The sequence below is a fragment of the Anomaloglossus baeobatrachus genome, chromosome 11 (genome assembly GCF_048569485.1).
Source record: "Anomaloglossus baeobatrachus isolate aAnoBae1 chromosome 11, aAnoBae1.hap1, whole genome shotgun sequence".
Lineage (NCBI taxonomy): Eukaryota > Metazoa > Chordata > Amphibia > Anura > Aromobatidae > Anomaloglossus > Anomaloglossus baeobatrachus.
This window is the reverse complement of record NC_134363.1, coordinates 189,621,686-189,643,566: the sequence shown is the minus strand read 5'-3', so window position 1 is coordinate 189,643,566 and position 21,881 is coordinate 189,621,686. Positions and strand designations below refer to the sequence as shown.

At 50.8% G+C, this 21,881-nt stretch overlaps 1 protein-coding gene across 3 annotated transcripts in view; it reads right to left on the bottom strand.

Annotated features, from left to right (window-relative positions):
* Positions 1–21,881, bottom strand: part of LOC142257035 (gastrokine-2-like) — a 194,969-nt gene that overhangs the window by 4,063 nt on the left and 169,025 nt on the right. Inside the window, exons 1-4 of one of the 3 annotated variants that reach the window (XM_075329089.1) lie at positions 17,796–17,859; positions 8,400–8,533; positions 2,871–3,008; positions 2,596–2,712 (exon numbers count right to left, since the gene is read on the bottom strand). In XM_075329089.1, coding sequence (XP_075185204.1) covers positions 2,596–2,712; positions 2,871–3,008; positions 8,400–8,516 — 372 coding nt within the window. In that variant the 5' untranslated portion in view covers positions 8,517–8,533; positions 17,796–17,859. Of the gene's footprint in view, positions 1–2,595; positions 2,713–2,870; positions 3,009–8,399; positions 8,534–17,557; positions 17,772–17,795; positions 17,860–21,881 lie in introns of those variants that run through there. The other 2 variants (XM_075329087.1, XM_075329090.1) reach the window with 2 other exon arrangements.

The window sequence follows — 21,881 nt, the reverse complement described above, 5'->3', positions numbered from 1 at the left end:
ATTTGATGGACCTTCTGACGTGCTTGGAATAAATGTTCTTTGGATTGTTCACTCATCTCTCGCTCTGATGATTGTATAGGTAAGGATGGTTGACCTTAGGGAGATCAACATCCAGCACCGCGGAGCACCATCACCTGTTTTCTCAACGCAGTGATTCTACTGCAATGCCCCCTTGGAAATATGCAAAACAAGGAAGCCGCGGAGACACCATCACATGTTTCTCAATGCTTTTTTGGCATAGATGGTTTCCTTGACTGGAGGCTGCCCTTCCCGTGGTTGTTCCTTCCCGGTGAAAGACTTGGCTAGTTTCCTACCAGCGTTGAGAAACATGTGATGGTGTCTCCGCGGCTTCCTTGTTTTGCTCTGTTGATTGTGTAATATTGGAAAAGGACCCCGTGACAGCGGAAAAGGACCAAGGATAGAGTATGATCGAGTGCGGAAAAGGACCAAGGATGGAGTATGATCGAGAGCGGGGAAGGACCAAGGATGGAGTATGATCGAGAGCGGGGAAGGACCAAGGATGGAGTATGATCGAGTGCGGAAAAGGACCAAGGATGGAGTATGATCGAGAGCGGGGAAGGACCAAGGATGGAGTATGATCGAGAGCGGGGAAGGACCAAGGATGGAGTATGATCGAGTGCGGAAAAAGACCAAGGATGGAGTATGATCGAGTGCGGAAAAGGACCAAGGATAGAGTATGATCGAGTGCGGAAAAGGACCAAGGATAGAGTATGATCGAGAGCGGGGAAGGACCAAGGATAGAGTATGATCGAGTGCGGAAAAGGACCAAGGATAGAGTATGATCGAGTGCGGAAAAGGACCAAGGATGGAGTATGATCGAGTGCGGAAAAGGACCAAGGATAGAGTATGATCGAGAGCGGGGAAGGACCAAGGATGGAGTATGATCGAGAGCGGGGAAGGACCAAGGATGGAGTATGATCGAGTGCGGAAAAGGACCAAGGATGGAGTATGATCGAGTGCGGAAAAGGACCAAGGATAGAGTATGATCGAGAGCGGGGAAGGACCAAGGATGGAGTATGATCGAGAGCGGGGAAGGACCAAGGATGGAGTATGATCGAGTGCGGAAAAGGACCACGGATGGAGTATGATCGAGAGCGGGGAAGGACCAAGGATGGAGTATGATCGAGAGCGGGGAAGGACCAAGGATGGAGTATGATCGAGTGCGGAAAAGGACCAAGGATGGAGTATGATCGAGAGCGGGGAAGGACCAAGGATGGAGTATGATCGAGAGCGGGGAAGGACCAAGGATGGAGTATGATCGAGTGCGGAAAAGGACCACGGATGGAGTATGATCGAGAGCGGGGAAGGACCAAGGATGGAGTATGATCGAGCGCGGGGAAGGACCAAGGATGGAGTATGATCGAGTGCGGAAAAGGACCAAGGATGGAGTATGATCGAGAGCGGGGAAGGACCAAGGATGAAGTATGATCGAGAGCGGGGAAGGACCAAGGATGGAGTATGATCGAGTGCGGAAAAGGACCACGGATAGAGTATGATCGAGAGCGGGGAAGGAGCAAGAATGAAATATGATCGAGGGCGGGGAAAAACCAAGGTTAGAGAAAGACAGAGCGGTGAAGGACCAAGGAAGGAGTATGATCGAGGGAGGAGAAGGATCAAGGATGGAGTATGATTGATGAGGGGAAGAATGAATAATAATAATAATAATAATAATAAAGTTTTATTTCTATAGCGCCAACATATTCCGCAGCGATTTACAATTCAGAGGGGACATGTACAGACAATTTGAAGGATGAAGGAATTAAGGATACAGTATGATCGAGGGCGAGGAAAGACCAAGAATAAAGTATGACTGAGAGTGGGGAAGGACCAAAAATGGAGTATGATCGAGGGTGGGGAAGAACTAAGGATGGAGTATGATCGAGGGCGGGGAAGGACCAAGGAAGGAGTATGATCGAGGGCAGGGATGAACAGAGGACGGAATATGATCGAGGGCAGGGATGAACCGAGGACGGAATATGATCGAGGGCAGGGATGAACCGAGGACGGAATATGATCGAGGGCAGGGATGAACAGAGGACGGAATATGATCGAGGGCAGGGATGAACAGAGGACGGAGTATGATCGAGGGCAGGGATGAACAGAGGACGGAATATGATCGAGGGCAGGGATGAACAGAGGACGGAGTATGATCGAGGGCAGGGATGAACAGAGGACGGAGTATGATCGAGGGCAGGGATGAACAGAGGACGGAATATGATCGAGGGCAGGGATGAACAGAGGACGGAATATGATCGAGGGCAGGGATGAACAGAGGACGGAATATGATCGAGGGCAGGGATGAACAGAGGACGGAATATGATCGAGGGCAGGCAAGGACCAATGACGGAGTATGATTGAGGTCGGGGATAAACCAAGAACAGAGTATGATCGAGGGTTGGGAAGGACCAAGGATGGAGAATGACGAAGGGCGGGGAAAGACGGTGGGTGGAGTATAATTCGGGGTGGGGATATGAGCACAGTTGGGATCAGGACCATGGTTGAGCCCACAGGTAAGAGTATAGCCATGGGCAGAGGATGTCCACAGCGGGCTGTGACCACGGGTGGCGCTGTCACCTGTCTCTGGAAGTGTTTGATGACTCTGAGGATGTCCCTCATTGACGGGATGTTCATGTCGTTCATTTCCACCACGAAACACTTTGGGCTGTTCATTCTCCTGAAGCCAATGAAGTCCTGGGGGAAGGAGAATAATGAGCAGCAAATACAGAGTCACATGACCACAAACATCGCCCCGCGGTCGTTACAATGTATCGGTTTGGATTCTGGACTGGATACATTGAAACAAACCCTCAGCTGTGGGGTCTCCAGTACAAAGATGTCGCATCACTCACATGACTGTAGTCGTACAGAACCGTGGAGGAAACATTGTTGGAATTCACGTAAAACGCGGCCACATTCTCCCCATTGTTCACCATCACCGTCTGCTGGATCTTCTCTCCATTTTTGGCTTCAAAGGCCATCTGCACCACCTGAGGACAGAGCAAGCAGTCCTATGTAAGACCACAAGTTACAGAGGAATAGCAGATGTCACCTGCAGTCCTATGTAACACCACAGATAACACAGTGATATCTCTGAGTACAGATAATGTAGTAGATATCACCTGCAGTCCTATGTAACACCACAGATACCACAGTGATCTCTGAGTACAGATAATGTAGTAGATGTCACCTGCAGTCCTATGTAACACCACAGATAACACAGTGATATCTCTCTGAGTACAGATAATGTAGTAGATGTCTCCTGCAGTCCTATGTAACACCACAGATAACACAGTGATATCTCTCTGAGTACAGATAATGTAGTAGATGTCACCTGCAGTCCTATGTAACACCACAGATAACACAGTGATCTCTCTGAGTACAGATAATGTAGTAGATGTCACCTGCAGTCCTATGTAACACCACAGATAACACAGTGATATCTCTCTGAGTACAGATAATGTAGTAGATGTCACCTGCAGTCCTATGTAACACCACAGATAACACAGTGATCTCTCTGAGTACAGATAATGTAGTAGATGTCTCCTGCAGTCCTATGTAACACCACAGATAACACAGTGATATCTCTCTGAGTACAGATAATGTAGTAGATGTCACCTGCAGTCCTATGTAACACCACAGATAACACAGTGATATCTCTGAGTACAGATAATGTAGTAGATGTCACCTGCAGTCCTATGTAACACCACAGATAACACAGTGATATCTCTGAGTACAGATAATGTAGTAGATGTCCCCTGCAGTCCTATGTAACACCACAGATACCACAGTGATCTCTGAGTACAGATAATGTGTAGATATCACCTGCAGTCCTATGTAACACCACAGATAACACAGTGATATCTGTGAGTACAGATAATGTAGTAGATGTCACCTGCAGTCCTATGTAACACCACAGATAACACAGTGATATCTCTCTGAGTACAGATAATGTAGTAGATGTCACCTGCAGTCCTATGTAACACCACAGATAACACAGTGATATCTCTCTGAGTACAGATAATGTAGTAGATGTCACCTGCAGTCCTATGTAACACCACAGATAACACAGTGATATCTCTCTGAGTACAGATAATGTAGTAGGTGTCACCTGCAGTCCTATGTAACACCACAGATAACACAGTGATATCTCTGAGTACAGATAATGTAGTAGGTGTCACCTGCAGTCCTATGTAACACCACAGATAACACAGTGATATCTCTGAGTACAGATAATGTAGTAGATATCACCTGCAGTCCTATGTAACACCACAGATAACACAGTGATATCTCTGAGTACAGATAATGTAGTAGATGTCACCTGCAGTCCTATGTAACACCACAGATAACACAGTGATCTCTGAGTACAGCTAATGTAGTAGATGTCACATGCAGTCCTATGTAACACCACAGATAACACAGTGATCTCTGAGTACAGATAATGTAGTGATGTCACCTGCAGTCCTATGTAACACCACAGATAACACAGTGATATCTCTGAGTACAGATAATGTAGTAGATGTCACCTGCAGTCCTATGTAACACCACAGATAACACAGTGATATCTCTGAGTACAGATAATGTAGTAGATGTCACCTGCAGTCCTATGTAACACCACAGATAACACAGTGATCTCTCTGAGTACAGATAATGTAGTAGATGTCACCTGCAGTCCTATGTAACACCACAGATAACACAGTGATATCTCTCTGAGAACAGATAATGTAGCAGATGTCACATGCAGTCCTATGTAACACCACATATACCACAGTGATCTCTGAGTACAGATAATGTAGTAGGTGTCACCTGCAGTCCTATGTAACACCACAGATAGCACAGTGATATCTCTCTGAGTACAGATAATGTAGTAGATGTCACCTGCAGTCCTATGTAACACCACAGATAACACAGTGATATCTCTCTGAGTACAGATATTGTAGTAGGTGTCACCTGCAGTCCTATGTAACACCACAGATACCACAGTGATCTCTGAGTACAGATCATGTAGTAGAGGTCACCTGCAGTCCTATGTAACACCACAGATACCACAGTGATCTCTGAGTACAGATAATGTAGTAGATGTCACCTGCAGTCCTATGTAACACCACAGATAACACAGTGATATCTCTCTGAGTACAGATAATGTAGTAGATGTCACCTGCAGTCCTATGTAACACCACAGATAACACAGTGATATATCTCTGAGTACAGATAATGTAGTAGATGTCACCTGCAGTCCTATGTAACACCACAGATAACACAGGGATATCTCTGAGTACAGATAATGTAGTAGAGGTCACCTTCAGTCCTATGTAACACCACAGATACCACAGTGATCTCTGAGTACAGATCATGTAGTAGAGGTCACCTGCAGTCCTATGTAACACCACAGATACCACAGTGATCTCTGAGTACAGATAATGTAGTAGATGTCACCTGCAGTCCTATGTAACACCACAGATAACACAGTGATATCTCTCTGAGTACAGATAATGTAGTAGATGTCACCTGCAGTCCTATGTAACACCACAGGTAACACAGTGATATATCTCTGAGTACAGATAATGTAGCAAGTGTCACCTGCAGTCCTATGTAACACCACAGATAACACAGTGATATCTCTCTGAGTACAGATAATGTAGTAGATGTCACCTGCAGTCCTATGTAACACCACAGATACCACAGTGATCTCTGAGTACAGATAATGTAGTAGATGTCACCTGCAGTCCTATGTAACACCACAGGTAACACAGTGATATATCTCTGAGTACAGATAATGTAGCAAGTGTCACCTGCAGTCCTATGTAACACCACAGATAACACAGTGATATCTCTCTGAGTACAGATAATGTAGTAGATGTCACCTGCAGTCCTATGTAACACCACAGATAACACAGTGATATCTCTCTGAGTACAGATAATGTAGTAGATGTCACCTGCAGTCCTATGTAACACCACAGATAACACAGTGATATCTCTCTGAGTACAGATAATGTAGTAGGTGTCACCTGCAGTCCTATGTAACACCACAGATAACACAGTGATATCTCTCTGAGTACAGATAATGTAGTAGGTGTCACCTGCAGTCCTATGTAACACCACAGATAACACAGTGATAGGTCTTTGGGTACAGATAATTTAGTAGATATCACCTGCAGTCCTATGTAACACCACAGATAACACAGTGATATCTCTCTGAGTACAGATAATGTAGTAGATGTCACCTGCAGTCCTATGTAACACCACAGGTAACACAGTGATATATCTCTGAGTACAGATAATGTAGTAGATGTCACCTGCAGTCCTATGTAACACCACAGATAACACAGTGATATCTCTCTGAGTACAGATAATGTAGTAGATGCCACCTGCAGTCCTATGTAACACCACAGATAACACAGTGATATCTCTGAGTACAGATAATGTAGTAGATGTCACCTGCAGTCCTATGTAACACCACAGATAACACAGTGATATCTCTGAGTACAGATAATGTAGTAGATATCACCTGCAGTCCTATGTAACACCACAGATAACACAGTGATATCTCTCTGAGTACAGATAATGTAGTAGATATCACCTGCAGTCCTATGTAACACCACAGATAGCACAGTGATATCTCTCTGAGTACAGATAATGTAGTAGATGTCACCTGCAGTCCTATGTAACACCACAGATAACACAGTGATATCTCTCTGAGTACAGATAATGTAGTAGATGTCACCTGCAGTCCTATGTAACACCACAGATAACACAGTGATATCTCTGAGTACAGATAATGTAGTAGATATCACCTGCAGTCCTATGTAACACCACAGATAACACAGTGATATCTCTCTGAGTACAGATAATGTAGTGATGTCACCTGCAGTCCTATGTAACACCACAGATAGCACAGTGATATCTCTCTGAGTACAGATAATGTAGTAGATGTCACCTGCAGTCCTATGTAACACCACAGGTAACACAGTGATATCTCTGAGTACAGATAATGTAGTAGATGTCACCTGCAGTCCTATGTAACACCACAGATAACACAGTGATATCTCTCTGAGTACAGATAATGTAGTAGATGTCACCTGCAGTCCTATGTAACACCACAGATAACACAGTGATATCTCTCTGAGTACAGATAATGTAGTAGATGCCACCTGTAGTCCTATGTAACACCACAGATAACACAGTGATATCTCTGAGTACAGATAATGTAGTAGATGTCACCTGCAGTCCTATGTAACACCACAGATAACACAGTGATATCTCTGAGTACAGATAATGTAGTAGATATCACCTGCAGTCCTATGTAACACCACAGATAACACAGTGATATCTCTCCGAGTACAGATAATGTAGTAGATATCACCTGCAGTCCTATGTAACACCACAGATAACACAGTGATATCTCTGAGTACAGATCATGTAGTAGAGGTCACCTGCAGTCCTATGTAACACCACAGATAACATAGTGATATCTCTCTGAGTACAGATAATGTAGTAGATATCACCTGCAGTCCTATGTAACACCACAGATAACACAGTGATATCTCTCTGAGTACAGATAATGTAGTAGATGTCACCTGCAGTCCTATGTAACACCACAGATAACACAGTGATATCTCTGAGTACAGATCATGTAGTAGAGGTCACCTGCAGTCCTATGTAACACCACAGATAACACAGTGATATCTCTGAGTACAGATCATGTAGTAGAGGTCACCTGCAGTCCTATGTAACACCACAGATAACACAGTGATATCTCTGAGGACAGATAATGTAGTAGATGTCACCTGCAGTCCTATGTAACACCACAGGTAACACAGTGATATCTCTGAGTACAGATCATGTAGTAGAGGTCACCTGCAGTCCTATGTAACACCACAGGTAACACAGTGATATCTCTGAGTACAGATAATGTAGTAGCTGTCACCTGCAGTCCTATGTAACACCACAGATAACACAGTGATATCTCTCTGAGTACAGATAATGTAGTAGATGCCACCTGCAGTCCTATGTAACACCACAGATAACACAGTGATATCTCTGAGTACAGATCATGTAGTAGAGGTCACCTGCAGTCCTATGTAACACCACAGGTAACACAGTGATATCTCTGAGTACAGATAATGTAGTAGATGTCACCTGCAGTCCTATGTAACACCACAGGTAACACAGTGATATCTCTCTGAGTACAGATAATGCAATAGATGTCATTTGCAGTCCTATGTAACACCACAGATAATACAGGGATAACCCTCTGAGTACAGATAATGTAGTAGATGTCACCTGCAGTCCTATGTAACACCACAGGTAACACAGTGATATCTCTGAGTACAGATAATGTAGTAGATGTCACCTGCAGTCCTATGTAACGTTGCACTCACCTCCTCTATGTGCTTCTGTGTCATGTAGACCCCAATCAGCGTCGCCCCCACTACTATTATCGCCAGTAATACGAGGACGGCGACGGCCCAGGCCCAGGGCTTCTTTCCGTCCGTCATGTTGTTGGGATCTGAGTCTGGAGAATAAGGGACAATCTGAATATAAAGCTGCGGCCACGTGACCCCGCACGGAGCGTAAACGGTCATTATCCGGTAATTGCTGTCCCGGTGCGAGGTGCTGCGCTGCGGATTATTGCTGCTGATCTCACCAGTGGCTTTATTTGTAGATAATTATTATTTTATGTAAACAAGTTTTATTATAATTAATGAGGATGAAAGGAATCAGAGCCGGAAACTAACACCCCCCCCCCCCGTCACATGTACGGGGGCTGCCGTCCACCTGCACATCATCAGGAGCCACAGGGGCCCCGGAGGAGAGGGGGCCACACAGCATAAGTGCACAGGGGCCCCGGAGGAGAGGGGGCCACACAGCATTAGTGCACAGGGGCCCCGGAGGAGAGGGAGCCACACAGCATTAGTGCACAGGGGCACAGGAGGAGAGGGGGCCACACAGCATTAGTGCACAGGGGCCCCGGAGGAGAGGGGGCCACACAGCATTAGTGCACAGGGGCCCCGGAGGAGAGGGGGCCACACAGCATTAGTGCACAGGGGCCCCGGAGGAGAGGGGGCCACACAGCATTAGTGCACAGGGGCCCCGGAGGAGAGGGGGCCACACAGCATTAGTGCACAGGGGCACAGGAGGAGAGGGGGCCACACAGCATTAGTGCACAGGGGCCCAGGTGGTGAGGGGGCCACACAGTATTAGTGCACAGGGGCCCAGGTGGTGAGGGGGCCACACAGCATTAGTGCACAGGGGCCCCGGAGGAGAGGGGGCCACACAGCATTAGTGCACAGGGGCCCCGGAGGAGAGGGGGCCACACAGCATTAGTGCACAGGGGCCCCGGAGGAGAGGGGGCCACACAGCATTAGTGCACAGGGGCCCCGGAGGAGAGGGGGCCACACAGCATTAGGGCACAGGGGCCCCGGAGGAGAGGGGCCACACAGCATTAGTGCACAGGGGCCCCGGAGGAGAGGGGACCACACAGCATTAGTGCACAGGGGCCCAGGTGGTGAGGGGGCCACACAGTATTAGTGCACAGGGGCCCCGGAGGAGAGGGGGCCACACAGTATTAGTGCACAGGGGCCCCGGAGCAGAGGAGGCCACACAGCATTAGTGCACAGGGGCCCCGGAGGAGAGGGGGCCACACAGCATTAGTGCACAGGGGCCCCGGAGGAGAGGGGGCCACACAGCATTAGTGCACAGGGGCCCCGGAGGAGAGGGGGCCACACAGCATTAGGGCACAGGGGCCCCGGAGGAGAGGGGCCACACAGCATTAGTGCACAGGGGCCCAGGTGGTGAGGGGGCCACACAGTATTAGTGCACAGGGGCCCCGGAGGAGAGGGGGCCACACAGTATTAGTGCACAGGGGCCCCGGAGCAGAGGAGGCCACACAGCATTAGTGCACAGGGGCCCCGGAGGAGAGGGGGCCAAACAGCATTAGTGCACAGGGGCCCCGGAGGAGAGGGGGCCACACAGCATTAGTGCACAGGGGCCCAGGTGGAGAGGGGGCCACACAGTATTAGTGCACAGGGGCCCCGGAGGAGAGGGGGCCACACAGCATTAGTGCACAGGGGCCCAGGTGGTGAGGGGGCCACACAGCATTAGTGCACAGGGGCCCCGGAGGAGAGGGGGCCACACAGCATTAGTGCACAGGGGCCCCGGAGGAGAGGAGGCCACACAGCATTAGTGCACAGGGGCCCCGGAGGTGAGGAGGCCACACAGCATTAGTGCACAGGGGCCCCGGAGGTGAGGGGGCCACACAGCATTAGTGCACAGGGGCCCCGGAGGAGAGGAGGCCACACAGCATTAGTGCACAGGGGCCCAGGTGGTGAGGGGGCCACACAGCATTAGTGCACAGGGGCCCCGGAGGAGAGGAGGCCACACAGCATTAGTGCACAGGGGCCCCGGAGGTGAGGGGGCCACACAGCATTAGTGCACAGGGGCCCCGGAGGAGAGGGGGCCACACAGCATTAGTGCACAGGGGCCCCGGAGGTGAGGGGGCCACACAGCATTAGTGCACAGGGGCCCCGGAGGAGAGGAGGCCACACAGCATTAGTGCACAGGGGCCCCGGAGGTGAGGGGGCCACACAGCATTAGTGCACAGGGGCCCCGGAGGAGAGGGGGCCACACAGCATTAGTGCACAGGGGCCCCGGAGGTGAGGGGGCCACACAGCATTAGTGCACAGGGGCCCCGGAGGTGAGGGGGCCACACAGCATTAGTGCACAGGGGCCCCGGAGGAGAGGGGGCCACACAGCATTAGTGCACAGGGGCCCCGGAGGAGAGGGGGCCACACAGCATTAGTGCACAGGGGCCCCGGAGGAGAGGGGGCCACACAGCATTAGTGCACAGGGGCCCAGGTGGTGAGGGGGCCACACAGTATTAGTGCACAGGGGCCCCGGAGGAGAGGAAGCCACACAGCATTAGTGCACAGGGGCCCCGGAGGAGAGGGGGCCACACAGCATTAGTGCACAGGGGCCCCGGAGGTGAGGGGGCCACACAGCATTAGTGCACAGGGGCCCCGGAGGAGAGGGGGCCACACAGCATTAGTGCACAGGGGCCCCGGAGGTGAGGGGGCCACACAGCATTAGTGCACAGGGGCCCCGGAGGAGAGGGGGCCACACAGCATTAGTGCACAGGGGCCCCGGAGGTGAGGGGGCCACACAGCATTAGTGCACAGGGGCCCCGGAGGTGAGGGGGCCACACAGCATAAGTGCACAGGGGCCCCGGAGGTGAGGGGGCCACACAGCATTAGTGCACAGGGGCCCCAGGGTGAGGGGGCCACACAGCATTAGTGCACAGGGGCCCCGGAGGAGAGGGGGCCACACAGCATTAGTGCACAGGGGCCCCGGAGGAGAGGGGGCCACACAGCATTAGTGCACAGGGGCCCCGGAGGAGAGGAGGCCACACAGCATTAGTGCACAGGGGCCCCGGAGGAGAGGAGGCCACACAGCATTAGTGCACAGGGGCCCCAGAGGTGAGGGGGCCACACAGCATTAGTGCACAGGGGCCCCAGAGGTGAGCGGGCCACACAATATTAGTGCACAGGGGCCCCGGAGGAGAGGGGGCCACACAGTATTAGTGCACAGGGGCCCCGGAGGAGAGGGGGCCACACAGCATTAGTGCACAGGGGCCCCGGAGGAGAGGAGGCCACACAGCATTAGTGCACAGGGGAACCAGAGGTGAGGGGGCCACACAGTATTAGTGCACAGGGGCCCCGGAGGAGAGGGGGCCACACAGCATTAGTGCACAGGGGCCCCGGAGGTGAGGGGGCCACACAGCATTAGTGCACAGGGGCCCCGGAGGAGAGGGGGCCACACAGCATTAGTGCACAGGGGCCCCGGAGGTGAGGGGGCCACACAGCATTAGTGCACAGGGGCCCCGGAGGTGAGGGGGCCACACAGCATTAGTGCACAGGGGCCCCGGAGGAGAGGAGGCCACACAGCATTAGTGCACAGGGGCCCTGGAGGTGAGGGGGCCACACAGCATTAGTGCACAGGGGCCCCGGAGGAGAGGGGGCCACACAGCATTAGTGCACAGGGGCCCCGGAGGAGAGGGGGCCACACAGCATTAGTGCACAGGGGCCCCGGAGGAGAGGGGGCCACACAGCATTAGTGCACAGGGGCCCCGGAGGAGAGGAGGCCACACAGCATTAGTGCACAGGGGCCCCGGAGGAGAGGAGGCCACACAGTATTAGTGCACAGGGGCCCCAGAGGTGAGGGGGCCACACAGCATTAGTGCACAGGGGCCCCGGAGGAGAGGGGGCCACACAGTATTAGTGCACAGGGGCCCCGGAGGAGAGGGGGCCACACAGCATTAGTGCACAGGGGCCCCGGAGGAGAGGAGGCCACACAGCATTAGTGCACAGGGGCCCCAGAGGTGAGGGGGCCACACAGTATTAGTGCACAGGGGCCCCGGAGGAGAGGGGGCCACACAGCATTAGTGCACAGGGGCCCCGGAGGAGAGGGGGCCACACAGCATTAGTGCACAGGGGCCCCGGAGGTGAGGGGGCCACACAGCATTAGTGCACAGGGGCCCCGGAGGAGAGGGGGCCACACAGCATTAGTGCACAGGGGCCCCGGAGGAGAGGGGGCCACACAGCATTAGTGCACAGGGGCCCCGGAGGAGAGGGGGCCACACAGCATTAGTGCACAGGGGCCCCGGAGGAGAGGGGGCCAAACAGCATTAGTGCACAGGGGCCCCGGAGGAGAGGGAGCCACACAGCATTAGTGCACAGGGGCCCCGGAGGAGAGGGGGCCACACAGCATTAGTGCACAGGGGCCCCGGAGGAGAGGGGGCCACACAGCATTAGTGCACAGGGGCCCCGGAGGAGAGGGGGCCACACAGCATTAGTGCACAGGGGCCCCGGAGGAGAGGGGGCCAAACAGCATTAGTGCACAGGGGCCCCGGAGGAGAGGGGGCCAAACAGCATTAGTGCACAGGGGCCCCGGAGGAGAGGGGGCCACACAGCATTAGTGCACAGGGGCCCCGGAGGAGAGGGGGCCAAACAGCATTAGTGCACAGGGGCCCCGGAGGAGAGGGGGCCAAACAGCATTAGTGCACAGGGGCCCCGGAGGAGAGGGGGCCACACAGCATTAGTGCACAGGGGCCCCGGAGGAGAGGGGGCCAAACAGCATTAGTGCACAGGGGCCCCGGAGGAGAGGGAGCCACACAGCATTAGTGCACAGGGGCCCCGGAGGTGAGGGGGCCACACAGCATTAGTGCACAGGGGCCCCGGAGGAGAGGAGGCCACACAGCATTAGTGCACAGGGGCCCCGGAGGAGAGGGAGCCACACAGCATTAGTGCACAGGGGCCCCTTCTGTACTCGGCCGCAGCCTTTACTCCCTATAGATAAATCATCAATGTGTGATTGGAGGGGTCTGGCTTCAGGGACCCCCACTGTCTGCAGAATGAGGGGGCTGTGTCCTTAGAGATGGAGCTGCTGCTCAGCTTCATACATGTGAGGACCCCTTTATCTATGGAGGCCCCTAACATCTCCCATTTATGGACTGTACCCATCAGTGTATTTGTGGAAAGCCCCTCGAAGGCTCCTTATGACACCGGCAGTTACATTGTTGCACATAATTGATCGTCAGTGTAATCGCCTTTATCCTGTGATTAGTGGATTCATCAGAGATTATTTTATGCTGCAGCGATTTAAAGGGCCGGTCTATTCTCACCTAAATAATTAGCTTCATCATCGTATAATGGAAAGTTCTGCAGCAATAATCTGCTTTGTGCTTCACATCCTCAACATTTTCCCACGGTTTCCTGTCAGTGAGTGGAAAGCTGTGTCTGTGCAGTGATGAGCCGGTGCTGTCAGTGAGTGGAAAGCTGTGTCTGTGCAGTGATGAGCCGGTGCTGTCAGTGAGTGGAAAGCTGTGTCTGTGCAGTGATGAGCCGGTGCTGTCAGTGAGTGGAAAGCTGTGTCTGTGCAGTGATGAGCCGGAGCTGTCAGTGAGTGGAAAGCTGTGTCTGTGCAGTGATGAGCCGGTGCTGTCAGTGAGTGGAAAGCTGTGTCTGTACAGTGATGAGCCGGAGCTGTCAGTGAGTGGAAAGCTGTGTCTGTGCAGTGATGAGCCGGTGCTGTCAGTGAGTGGAAAGCTGTGTCTGTGCAGTGATGAGCCGGTGCTGTCAGTGAGTGGAAAGCTGTGTCTGTGCAGTGATGAGCCGGTGCTGTCAGTAAGTGGAAAGCTGTGTCTGTGCAGTGATGAGCCGCTGCTGTCAGTGAGTGGAAAGCTGTGTCTGTGCAGTGATGAGCCGGTGCTGTCAGTGAGTGGAAAGCTGTGTCTGTGCAGTGATGAGCCGGTGCTGTCAGTGAGTGGAAAGCTGTGTCTGTGCAGTGATGAGCCGGTGCTGTCAGTGAGTGGAAAGCTGTGTCTGTACAGTGATGAGCCGGTGCTGTCAGTGAGTGGAAAGCTGTGTCTGTGCAGTGATGAGCCGGTGCTGTCAGTAAGTGGAAAGCTGTGTCTGTGCAGTGATGAGCCGGTGCTGTCAGTGAGTGGAAAGCTGTGTCTGTGCAGTGATGAGCCGCTGCTGTCAGTAAGTGGAAAGCTGTGTCTGTGCAGTGATGAGCCGCTGCTGTCAGTGAGTGGAAAGCTGTGTCTGTGCAGTGATGAGCCGGAGCTGTCAGTGAGTGGAAAGCTGTGTCTGTGCAGTGCTGAGCCGGTGCTGTCAGTGAGTGGAAAGCTGTGTCTGTGCAGTGATGAGCCGGTGCTGTCAGTGAGTGGAAAGCTGTGTCTGTGCAGTGATCAGCCGGTGCTGTCAGTGAGTGGAAAGCTGTGTCTGTGCAGTGATGAGCCGGTGCTGTCAGTGAGTGGAAAGCTGTGTCTGTGCAGTGATGAGCCGGTGCTGTCAGTGAGTGGAAAGCTGTGTCTGTGCAGTGATGAGCCGGAGCTGTCAGTGAGTGGAAAGCTGTGTCTGTGCAGTGATGAGCCGGTGCTGTCAGTGAGTGGAAAGCTGTGTCTGTGCAGTGATGAGCCGGAGCTGTCAGTGAGTGGAAAGCTGTGTCTGTGCAGTGATGAGCCGGTGCTGTCAGTGAGTGGAAAGCTGTGTCTGTGCAGTGATGAGCCGGTGCTGTCAGTGAGTGGAAAGCTGTGTCTGTGCAGTGATGAGCCGGAGCTGTCAGTGAGTGGAAAGCTGTGTCTGTGCAGTGATTAGCCGGTGCTGTCAGTGAGTGGAAAGCTGTGTCTGTGCAGTGATGAGCCGGAGCTGTCAGTGAGTGGAAAGCTGTGTCTGTGCAGTGATGAGCCGGTGCTGTCAGTGAGTGGAAAGCTGTGTCTGTGCAGTGATGAGCCGGTGCTGTCAGTGAGTGGAAAGCTGTGTCTGTGCAGTGATGAGCCGGTGCTGTCAGTGAGTGGAAAGCTGTGTCTGTGCAGTGATGAGCCGGAGCTGTCAGTGAGTGGAAAGCTGTGTCTGTGCAGTGATGAGCCGGAGCTGTCAGTGAGTGGAAAGCTGTGTCTGTGCAGTGATGAGCCGGTGCTGTCAGTGAGTGGAAAGCTGTGTCTGTGCAGTGATGAGCCGGTGCTGTCAGTGAGTGGAAAGCTGTGTCTGTGCAGTGATGAGCCGGAGCTGTCAGTGAGTGGAAAGCTGTGTCTGTGCAGTGATGAGCCGGTGCTGTCAGTGAGTGGAAAGCTGTGTCTGTGCAGTGATGAGCCGGTGCTGTCAGTGAGTGGAAAGCTGTGTCTGTGCAGTGATGAGCCGGTGCTGTCAGTGAGTGGAAAGCTGTGTCTGTGCAGTGATGAGCCGGTGCTGTCAGTGAGTGGAAAGCTGTGTCTGTGCAGTGATGAGCCGGTGCTGTCAGTGAGTGGAAAGCTGTGTCTGTGCAGTGATGAGCCGGTGCTGTCAGTGAGTGGAAAGCTGTGTCTGTGCAGTGATGAGCCGGTGCTGTCAGTGAGTGGAAAGCTGTGTCTGTGCAGTGATGAGCCGGTGCTGTCAGTGAGTGGAAAGCTGTGTCTGTGCAGTGATGAGCCGGTGCTGTCAGTGAGTGGAAAGCTGTGTCTGTGCAGTGCTGAGCCGGTGTGGAGGTTCTGCTCACAGCCACTGGACTTCAGGGTAGGAAATAGAGTCCGAGCTGCCGGGTTAGGGCGCTCAACCTGTGCACAAATAATAATTCCCAACAGTTCTGCGCTCTGCATAGCTCATACAGAGTGTTGTGAGCACTGACACACTGTAATATTCTGCGCTCTGCATAGCTCATACAGAGGGTTGTGAGCACTGACGCACTGTAATATTCTGCGCTCTGCATAGCTCATACAGAGGGTTGTGAGCACTGACGCACTGTAATATTCTGCGCTCTGCATAGCTCATACAGAGGGTTGTGAGAACTGACACACTGTAATATTCTGCGCTCTGCATAGCTCATACAGAGGGTTGTGAGCACTGACGCACTGTAATATTCTGCGCTCTGCATAGCTCATACAGAGGGTTTTGAGCACTGACGCACTGTAATATTCTGCGCTCTGCATAGCTCATACAGAGGGTTGTGAGCACTGACGCACTGTAATATTCTGCGCTCTGCATAGCTCATACAGAGGGTTGTGAGCACTGACGCACTGTAATATTCTGCGCTCTGCATAGCTCATACAGAGGGTTGTGAGCACTGACGCACTGTAATATTCTGCGCTCTGCATAGCTCATACAGAGGGTTGTGAGCACTGACGCACTGTAATATTCTGCGCTCTGCATAGCTCATACAGAGGGTTGTGAGCACTGACGCACTGTAATATTCTGCGCTCTGCATCATACAAATATTAAACTTTATTTGGTTAAACTTGATGGGAGAAGATTTATATATCAGGAGGAAAATACTGGAGATGGCTGCGCAGATCCCCAGATCCACGGCTGCACAGATCCACAGCGCTGTGATTTTCTGTGGTTTCCACACTGGCAGCATCAATCCCAAATATACAGCGTCCGGCCGCACTATAGAATCCACAGCCAGGACCCCCGGGCCTTTCCAATGAGGAACAATCACACAGGTTCCAGGTGATGCTATAAGAGGCGCGACCCAACACATTATAAGATGTCCATCCAACTTTGTATATACAGAGAGGAAGAAGGGAAGGGAAAAAAGGAAAGAGGAAAGGGGAAAGAGAAAGGGAAAAGGGGAAAGGAGAAAACAGAAGGGGGAAAAGAGAAAAGGGGAAAGAAAAAGGGGAAAGGAAAAAGAGAAAAGGGAAAAGAGAAAGGGGAAAAGAGAAAGGGGAGAAGAGAAAGGGAAAAGGGTAAAAGAGAAAGGGAAAAGGGGAAAAGAGAAAGGGGCAAAGAGAAAGGGAAAAGGGTAAAAGGGGAAAAGACGAAAAGGGGAAAAGAGAAAGGGGAAAAGAGAAAGGGAAAAGGGGGAAAGAGAAAAGGAAAAGGGGAAAGGAGAAAGGGGAGAAGAGAAAGGGGAAAAGAGAAAGGGAAAAGATAAAGGGGAGAAGAAGAAGGGGGAAAAAAGGGGAAAAGAAAAAGGGGAAAGGAAAGAGGAAAGTAGAAAGGGAAAATTGAAGAAAGGAAAGTACAGAAAAGAAGGAAGGCAAGCCTGGATGTGCCATTACCTTCCTGCTCCTGTGCTCGGTCCCCTCGCAGTGTCCTCCTCCTTTATGTTGGGCGCCTCTCTCCGGGAATGACACACTCAGGGTGGAGGCACGGAACACCCTAATGAATACACTAGTAAAAATATCCCATGCGACAACATCTGTGACCTTGGAGCAGCCCCAGCCCCGCGGGAGAAGGTGACAATGTGGAGAGCGGCAGGCAGAGGGTTAAAGGTTTCCCCCTAATTACATTTCTCACCTCTCTAGAATATACGGCTCCATCAGTCCTGAAGATGCAGCGCAGCGCCACTGCGCATGTGTGCCCACTGTCATGGGACTGACAGACAAACATAAGTCAGTCCCATGTAAGTAGAGGAGCACAGATCACACGCGCCTCTGCTCCACAGCTGAAGTGTTCTGCTAAATCCCTCTGATGTAGATGAACAAATCAAAGAAAACAGAGAAAGTTACTAATCCCGAAACCCACTAACTGCAGAAAGTAAGGAGAGCGGAGAATACAAATCTGCAGAGAAACTGGCAGCAGAATAGCGAGTGCAGCTCTGGAGTATGATACAGGAGGTAACTCAGGATCAGCAATGTAATGTATGTACACAGTGACTGCACCAGCAGAATAGTGAGTGCAGCTCTGGAGTATAACACAGGATGTAACTCAGGATCAGTAATGTATGTACACAGTGACTGCACCAGCAGAATAGTGAGTGCAGCTCTGGAATATAATACAGGAGGTAACTCAGGGTCAGTAATGTATGTACACAGTGACTGCACCAGCAGAATAGTGAGTGCAGCTCTGGAGTATAATACAGGCGGTAACTCAGGATCAGTAATGTATGTACACAGCGACTGCACCAGCAGAATAGTGAGTGCAGCTCTGGAGTATAATACAGGAGGTAACTCAGGCTCAGTAATGTATGTATGTACACAGTGACTGCACCAGCAGAATAGTGAGTGCAGCTCTGGAGTATAATACAGGCGGTAACTCAGGCTCAGTAATGTATGTATGTACACAGTGACTGCACCAGCAGAATAGTGAGTGCAGCTCTGGAGTATAATACAGGCGGTAACTCAGGCTCAGTAATGTATGTATGTACACAGTGACTGCACCAGCAGAATAGCGAGTGCAGCTCTGGAGTATAATACAGGAGGTAACTCAGGATCAGTAATGTATGTACACAGTGACTGCACCAGCAGAATAGCGAGTGCAGCTCTGGAGTATAATACAGGAGGTAACTCAGGATCAGTAATGTATGTACACAGTGACTGCACCAGCAGAATAGCGAGTGCAGCTCTGGAGTATGATACAGGAGGTAACTCAGGATCAGTAATGTATGTACACAGTGACTGCACCAGCAGAATAGTGAGTGCAGCTCTGGAGTATAATACAGGAGGTAACTCAGGGTTAGGGCAACAATCTGCACCAAAAGAAAAAAGGCAGCGAGTGCACACAGCCTTATGGGTCGGACACAGTTGCACCATTTGGCCTTAATGAAAGTTTCGGGTTCAGATCATTTTTATCCTGCTAGAGGCCGCGATCAGGGAATTAACAATATTTGTAGAATCCTTCATCATTTAAGACGTGGGTTTTTTGATATTTTAATTGTAATTTTTATTTTTTCATTCTCATAGGGATGATGGGAGCAGTGATACATTGTGTGATAGATTAGATTGTGAGCTCCGGGGTCGGGGATGATGGGAGCAGTGATACATTGTGTGATAGGAGATTAGATTGTGAGCTCCGGGGTCGGGGATGATGGGAGCAGTGATACATTGTGTGATAGGAGATTAGATTGTGAGCTCCGGGGTCGGGGATGATGTTAGTAGTGATACATTGTGTGATAGATTAGATTGTGAGCTCTCTGACACAAGCAAGGACATGACAAGAAGAGCAAACTTCTCTACATCCTCCCATGTGACGTCCGGCGGTGACGCTGATTAGTGCCGTGGAGAGCGTCTGAGACAAGAATCAGATTTATAAGAGAGACTCCAGGTGGAGAAAAACTCTGCAGATTAAAGCTGGAAATAATAGGAGGGTGAACAACACTAATGATTGTACTATAGAGAATAGAGAGGTAATGGAAGCACACTGCTCTGCTGCACACACAGCTCTGCTGCACACAACAGATGCACACAATAGAAGCACACACAGCTCTGCTGCACACAACAGATGCACACAATAGAAGCACACACAGCTCTGCTGCACACACAGCTCTGCTGCACACAAGAGATGCACACAATAGAAGCACACACAACTCTACTGCACACAATAGAAGCACACACAGCTCTGCTGCACACAAGAGATGCACACAATAGAAGCACACACAACTCTACTGCACATACAGCTCTTCTGCACACACAGCTCTGCTGCACATACAGCTCTTCTGCACACACAGCTCTGCTGCACACAATAGAAGCCCACACAGCTCTGCTGCACACACAGCTTTGCTGCACATACAGCTCTGCTGCACACAATAGAAGCCCACACAGCTCTGCTGCACACACAGCTTTGCTGCACATACAGCTCTGCTGCACACAATAGAAGCACACACAGCTCTGCTGCACACAATAGAAGCACACACAGCTCTGCTGCACACAATAGAAGCACACACAGCTCTGCTGCACACAACAGATGCACACACAGCTCTGCTGCACACAACATATGCACACACAGCTCTGCTGCACACAACAGAAGCACACACAGCTTTGCTGCACACATACACACACTCACATAGCTCTGCTGCACTCACACACAGATTTTTGCATACCTTTGTTCTGCAGTATTTTGTGGCCTATGCCCCTGATCACAGACCTTGTTGGGGTGGTATTGGTCAGTGGGTATACGCTGTGCTGTGCAGGAGGCCTCGGTGGCTCTTTTCTGCAATGTTATCTCAATTGCCCACACATGATAGGGCCTCGATGTTTGGCGGGAGATCCCGGTGTTGCTGGGGGGTTTATGGGATCTGAGCTGTCACAATATTCATCTTTATCAGAATCTTAAAGTTTTGATTTATTAATTGAATTCTTGCCGCTGAGTGCAGCCTGCAGTGTAAAGAATGGAGGCTTCCACCTTATGTCTACTTTGGGCCACTTGAACGGTCTGAGATGATCAGGACTTGACTGAAAAGAAACACAATCTCCTATTACATAGTATACAAATATTAATTTCAATGACCCCCCACCTCCTACAAAATATGAAGTCCCCTCAAGATGTAACGGAATCTCCACCATTCATCGTCTGGTGTAACGTCATTAATGATCGTGGGCACAGGTGACAGTGCAGCGCCCTATGTGTGGCCACTCAGCTTTCCACAAATCCTGAACGGAAAAGCCAGTGGTATGTTGGTAGAAAGCTTTAATCTACACTGGAACATTGTAACAAAAAGTCAGAAGAGCGATCTGTTCTGTTTATGGATACAAGTCTTCAGCCTCGGGAGGCAAACAATGAATAATTCCATTCACTGACAGCAAACACAGATCTTACAAATTGTGAAAATCTGAACGAAAGTTTATGAAAATGTTCTAAAACGTTTAACTTCAGAGGGATTTATGAGGATTGGGCTGAGCGGCCGTGTAATCCGGAGGATTTCTTCCATCTCTGACATCCACTAGGACAGGGGTCTCAGGCACGCGGCCCCCAGGCCCAGGAGGTGGCATTTTGGGCAGAGGTGCAGGGTGATTACATTTTGTATCAATTATCGTGTTGCTACTTTAGGTTGTAACTGTTTTTGACCAGTAGATGGCGATGTCGCTCAGTGAACACCCCGTGCCCAGATCTATGGGGATAACGACGTATGACTCAAGCCGCATACAAGGTTATCCTGGAAAAGCAGCTGCTTCCTTCTGCTCAGGCAATGTTCCCCAACTCTCAGGACTGTTTTTCCAGCAGGACAATGCGCCTTGCCACACAGCTAGGGCAATCAATGTGTGGATGAAGGAGCACCACATCAAAACCATGTCATGGCCAGCCCAATCTCCAGACCTGAACCCCATTGAAAACCTCTGGAATGTAATCAAGAGGAAGATGGATAACATTTCTGCACCAGGAGTGGCATAAGGTCACCCAAAAGCAGTGTGAAGATTGGAGGAAAGCGGCCAAGACGCAGGAAAGCTGGGATTAATAATCATGGTTATTCCCCAAAATATTGATTTCTGAATCTTCCTGAGGTAAAACATTATTATATTGTTATGTGTAAATGATTATGCACTTGTTTTCTTTGCATTATTTGAGGTGAATACAATGCATTGTTCTGTTATTTTCACCATTTCTCATTTTCAGAAAATAAATACAAAATGTATTGCTTGGACATTCAGAGACGTCGTCAGTAGATTA